Source organism: Oxyura jamaicensis, chromosome 13 (genome assembly GCF_011077185.1).
Source record: "Oxyura jamaicensis isolate SHBP4307 breed ruddy duck chromosome 13, BPBGC_Ojam_1.0, whole genome shotgun sequence".
Classification (NCBI taxonomy): Eukaryota; Metazoa; Chordata; class Aves; order Anseriformes; family Anatidae; genus Oxyura; species Oxyura jamaicensis.
Window position 1 is genome coordinate 10,372,583 of NC_048905.1, and position 6,000 is coordinate 10,378,582.

General features: G+C 57.4%; 1 protein-coding gene across 2 annotated transcripts in view; it reads right to left on the reverse strand.

Moving 5' to 3' along the window:
* The window catches only part of NSD1 (nuclear receptor binding SET domain protein 1), a 57,590-nt gene extending 51,596 nt beyond the window's left edge, over positions 1–5,994 (reverse strand). For both annotated transcript variants that reach the window (XM_035338871.1, XM_035338870.1), the window contains exons 1-2: positions 5,893–5,994; positions 4,961–5,676 (exon numbers count right to left, since the gene is read on the reverse strand). In XM_035338871.1, the coding sequence (XP_035194762.1) occupies positions 4,961–5,656 (696 nt within the window). In that variant the 5' untranslated portion in view covers positions 5,657–5,676; positions 5,893–5,994. The remainder of the gene's footprint in view (positions 1–4,960; positions 5,677–5,892) is intronic.
* Between the last annotated feature and the right edge of the window lie 6 nt (positions 5,995–6,000).

Sequence of the window (6,000 nt, forward strand, 5' to 3'; positions counted from 1 at the left end):
TCCGGCAACCACCTAAACAACAGCGTAGGACTCGACGAAGTCCTGACTAATTATTTATGACTATAGGAAGTGCACAGGACATGGCCTGAACAAAGTCTTACCTAAGCTTTTTTTTTCAGTAATTTAGAAAGCAGAAGTGAGAGAGGTTTTGGACATTTTATTCTGCGAAACCACACCTTCAAGTGTCCGAAATACCTCCTTGCTATTTGCACACAGCTCTAGAGATCTGCGTGGCCCCGTGAGATCAGGGCAGGCACTGACGACACAAGCTGCACGTCGCGCTACAGGTAGCCAGAACATCAGTAGTGCTACGGAAGCCACGTTATTTTCAGTAACACCGCGCACACAAACAGAACCAATATTAGATTAGAAAACAAACACAAACGAAACAAAAAGCCATCACGGCCACGTACTGGAACAAATACTCCCCAGACTCGACTCCCTGCGCAGGGGAGCCCTCGCTCCGAGGGACAGGTCCCGGAGCAGCACCTACTGATGGCACCGCTCCCCTCGCCTCAGGTGCACGCCTGCTGCCCCAGCATTTCCACGGCCACCTACTCCACCACCACGCACAGGCCAGGCATTGCTCTCACACCGGGGAAGCTAAGCCTTTAAAAATCTCATAACTTATGGTCAAGCCATAAGAGAGCCCAGGGCAGTGCCCTAGCAAGGCAACACCCACCTTCTTCTGGATGCCCACCACGGCTGAAGTCCTTTGCGCCCAAGTTTCAAAACACAAAGGCACTTCTAAATGACAGAACGAGACACTTCACACCCAGGGAACGGCAGGAAGCTCCGCAGCCAGGTGAGATCCAGCTACGTGCTTTCTGAAAAGAAATAAATCCTTCCCAGCAGCACAGTCTCGGTGGCAGAGGGGTGCATGAAGCCAGACACACGAGGACAGCGCTGCAGCGAGAACCTGGCCTCTCCAGCTGCACACGAGGCTCGCAGGAGGTACAGGCAGCCAAACCAGATCGATTTCCCCACTAGGCAGAAGTCAACTGCCCAAGGAAATCTACGTTCCCTGCTCGAACTACTGCAGTGCCTCTTCTATCTCAGGGATCTACCATTGCCAGCAGTTACTTGTACCACAAACCAACAGAGCGCAGTAGGAGATGCCTTCAGAAATATTTCAGGAACAGCAAGCACCACGTGGCGTGGGTTCCTTCACCTCTAGCCAAGGGAGAAATGGCACTAGAGAAGCCTGTCAGTAAAGGAGAACCTCAGTAACTCTCATATACAGGGACACAGACACTTTGTAACGGGAGTACTTTCCCACAGCTGCAACAGAAGTCTCAAGTTTATTATGGATTAATTCCAGGCTTAAGGAGATGACTTTGCCAGCCTTGCGCGTGTTGCATATGGTGTGGTTCTGGTACAACCAACCCCCAGCGGCCCTACATGCGTGCCCTACTCATGTCATGCATCCAGCCACTGGAAGCAGCCACCTTCAGCGATGAACGACCTGGCTCCTGATTTCCCTGGGTCTCATTTCCTCACTTCTATTACAAGATCGCGCTCCCAGAGTGAAACGGGACAACACCACCACCGGTATGACAACGACAACCAACACCGGGCGAGTTCCCCTCTCCAAGCTCTGAACATCCTGCAGCCCGAAGCCGCCAGGGTCTTGGGGAAAAAAAGCTTGTGAACGCACAACCCAAGCCTGCGCGTTGCATAACATACATCTATGCACAAGAGCGGCACAAGCGTACTTAAATCCAAGAACTCTCAGCTTTCAAGTGCTCAGCTCTGCAAACCCAACGGCTCCGACATACTTTGTGGGTAGCAATTAAAAAATCAACAACTGGCAAAGCGAAAGCAAAGTGATCTGGTACCAAACTTAGCTAAAAATGCACTACTCCAGCACGAGAACCGTGCCAGGAGCAAGCCCACCTGGTCCAGTACCGCAGCAGCAGGGTCCACGCACGACGGCAGCGCTCAGGGGTCGGTTCTGGGGCTGCACGCCCCCTCCCCAGCAGGCAGAGCCCGGGTCCCGGTCCCCATCCAGCTCAGCACAAGGCTGTCACGGGACCCCTGCGACTCGCAAAGGCCAGGGAAGTGCTAAAGACAAGTTCCCATCAAGCTGATAAAGAACAGAAATTTTTTTAAAAAGTCCGTCGTTCCAATTTGAATGGCTCTGATCCAACATTAACACCGCGTTCAGAACGAAGCACGCCATCGGCTGCCAGCAGTCACCGCATTGTCACTTCTGGAGCAGAAACAATAGCCCCAGCAACAGCCGCTGCGATTTGTTTCCCTCCAGCACAAAACCCGGCAGAGCTCGGAGAGTTTCAGCGACCCTTAACTAAGATTAAGGTGGCAGTTAAAACAACTTCAGAATATGCACATCCCACTTTACACCTGAATGCGACCTGAGCGACCTGTCCCCTGCCTGCTGCCACCCCACAGCAACCAGAGGCCAGGGCCATTAACAGCCCGCTGCCAAACAATGCCTGCCTGCCACCCCGCCTGCCCAGAGGCGCTGCCTCAATGCCGGCCTTTGCATCCCGCTAAAGGCCGAGCCAACTGCTGTCCCTTCTGCGGGAAGCACCCTTGACATTTTGGAAATGAGCCTTTTCAAAGCTCCTAACGATCCAGCCAAACCCGAAAGCTTGCAAGGGTCGGAGGGGCAGCTGAATGTCAGCGCACAGAGGGCTGAGATGCATGCAGGCTTTTCTCCTGGCAAAACAGGGAGCGAAGAAGCAGTGGGCATACACTCAGAGCCCTTAGCTTCGCACCTAAAAGCTCAAAGTCCTGCTGTAAAGTGAAGGAGACCCATGTCGGGCTGGGTAAATGGGATTATCTGAAAGAGTAGCCCAGCTACAAGTCACCCTAAAAATAGCAATGTGGAGCTCCTGTTTTTTATTTTGTTGTTAGGTTTGTTGGGTTTTGTTTGTTTTTTCAAGTTTTAGCAGGCTCTCAAAGACAGCTGACTCGAGTTACCCGAATATAAATGAGACAGGAATTAAATGCCTACATGAATGGGGTTCTTAGGGCAAGCCTGGTTATTCCAAGCTGCTATGTCATGTTCAACAATTAACAGATTTAACCATCTCATTGGTAACCTGGCACAGACAGAAATCTCTACCGCTTCCCATCCCATGAACAGCAGAGCTGAAATGGGTGAATGCTGGCACAACCTGCACGGCCCTATCAACAGAAGAATGCAAGGCTCAAGGAGAGAAGGATCCCAAGCTGTCTGCAATACGCTTTTCTTTTTTATGCTTTTTTTTTTTCCCTGAATGCAGTTCTGTTCTATAGTCAGCAGAACAATCAGTGAGGTTAATGTCACACTGTGGCAGGCAGGACGGCAGCTTCCCTGAAAAGTCAACCCTTCATCGCATATTCTAATAACAGGCTCCATCACTAAAAGTGTTCTCACTGCACAAGGCTGCAGCTCTGCGGTGCATGTAGTAAAGCCACTGATAGTATAAGCAAGTGTTGTGAAAGTACCTCTGCGAGCTTCTGTTTACAACGTGAGACCCTCCCACAACCGCATCACTGAGCACATGGCTGCTGAGATCCCTGCTTTACTCTTAAAAACAAGGCTAAGTTTACGTACAGACCTCACGCCGACAGCAGCCTCTCACCCCAGAGCACTGAAGGTGGGGTCTCCGCAAGGAGACAGTTCTCCCAAAGAAACACGCAAAAAAGACCCAGAGCTGAGCCCGGCAGTGCCCTAAACAAACTCAGCTGCTTTCAGCACCGTGCTGCAATCAGCCCTTCTATGGGCACTGCTGACAAGTGGTCCCACGTCTCCCACAGCACACGGCAGAGATGCACAGGTTCCCAAACCAACACAAGTGAAAGCAAGCTTCCCCCCCCCAAATGCTGCATGCACCAGCAGCACCTGCCTGGCATCAGCGGCTATACTGCAATGAGAAAGAGCGAAACAGTTTCAGAGGTCAGCGTTGTCACGAGAGTTGATTTCCAAACCTCACCGTCAAGTAATACGAACACCCAGAGTAAGGAAATTTAAGTTCACAAAAGCATTATAAAAATACTCGAGGAAAACATTCAAGATCTCTAAGAACTGAAATATATTTAAAAGGTATGTATAAATAATGAACCTCAACTTGATGATGAACCCCAGCTCAGTGATGAAAACCATTCTGAAGTTATGCTCGCATTCAAAAACGAGTTGCAGAAAAGCGTCATGTGCGTCTGACCACTACCAGTACTCTAAGGCCTGGACCAGCTTTGCTCATTAAGCACATCTGAAAAACCAACTAATGGAATTTGTGAGCGCAGGGTGAAATTAGAAAGAACACAAAAAAGCCTGCCCGAATAACGGGCAAGGTTTCCCAAGCGAGGTCGGCGAGGCCATGGCACAGCCCCTCCCCAGCCATCGGGAAAGTCTCGCAGCTTGGGCAACTTACGCTAACCCAAACAAAGAGAGCAGTCTGATAGAGCCTGAAAAAAAACCAGGAGATGCTAAGAGAGGAGAAAGGTCTGCTCCTGCCCCCGTCATCATCAAGTGCACCAGGAAACAGCTGGCAACGGGGACGAAAAAACCCCAAACCTCTGGCACAACTTTGCGAGCATCCTGCTCCCGCGAAGGAACGATGTCAATTAAGGGAAAAAATAACGAGAGGTGTCGGGGGGGGGAGGGGGGGGGCTCAGAGCCCCGCGACAAAGGCGACGACGTCCCCGGGGCGAGTGACAGCGCTGCTACGCGGGGCACGGCCCGGGCCCGGCGGCCCCGAGCGGCTGCGGCTCCCCGGCGGCCGCGCTGGTGTCAAAACTGTCCCCTCGGCAAGATGGCTGCCAGCAGCAGCCCGAAGATGTCAGCTGCCAGCCGCGGGACCGCGCCGGCCCCTCCGCGCCGGCGGCCGCAAAATGGAGCCCCGGCTTCCCCCCGCCGCGGCCCCCGCCCCCCCCCCCCCCACCTCGCCTACCCCCACCCCGGTCTTCTTCTTCTTCTCCTCCTTCTTCTCCCTCCCCCCCCGGTGCTTACGAGCTGCAGGGCCGCCGTGGCGGAAGGCTCCGGTTTGTCCCCCCCGCCGGCCGGCGCGGCGGGGCCGCCGTCCAGCAGCGGCAGCTCGGCTCGCTGCAGGCGGGGCGGCGGCTCCGGGCTGCCGGGGCCCCGCTGCGGCCCGGCACGGCCGTGGCTCTGCTCCGCCGCGGCCCGCTCCCGGGAACCGGCGGCGGCCTCGTCGTCTTCGTCCTCCTCTTCGTCGTCGTCGTCGTCCTCCTCCTCCGCGTCGTGCTCCTCGTCCTCCGGCGTCTCGGCGCCTTCCTCCTCGTCGTCGTCGTCGTCCTCCTCCTCCTCGTCCTCCCCTTCCCGGAGGAGCAGCGGGAAGGCCGGGGGGGCCCCGTCGGCCGCCGGGCCGGGTCCGTCGGCGCCGCCCGCCGGGTCCCCCGGGCCGCGGGGGGGCGGCGAGCCCGGGTCGGGCAGGGCCTCAGCGCCGTCGGCGGCGCCGCCGAGGTACTCGGCGTTGATCATGGAGGCCAGGTCCTGCAGCCGGCGCAGCGGGATGTAGCAGGACGACGGGTCCTGGCCGTACACGGGCTTGGCGGCCGCCAGCTGCATGGCGGGCGGCTCGGGGCCGCGGCCCTCGCCGAACGGGCCGCCCTTGGCCTCGGCGGCCGCCAGCGAGGTGCCAAAGGGGACGAGGCAGCTGCGGCGGCTCACTTCGCAGGCCTGCTCCATGCCGGGCGGCGGGCATCCACCTGCGGGCACAGCACAATGGGGTCAGCCCGGCCGCCGACACAAAATGGCAGCCGCGCCCGGGGCCCGCTCCGCTCCGCTCGGCGGGCAGGAGGCAGGCGGGCGGGCGGCCGCCCGGCCTCCGCCGCGCTAGGCCCGGGCTCGAGGCCCGCCGCCCGGCTCGGCCCGGCCCTTCTCGCTCCGCCGCCCGCCCGGACGAAGCGCCGGGCAGCGCTCACCTGCGGCCGCCGCGGCCGGCTCGCCGCCTGCCCCCGCTGCGGGCCGATCGGGAGGAGACGCGCCGACCCGGCCCGGCCAGGCCCCGCCAGCGCCGCTCCGCCGCCTCC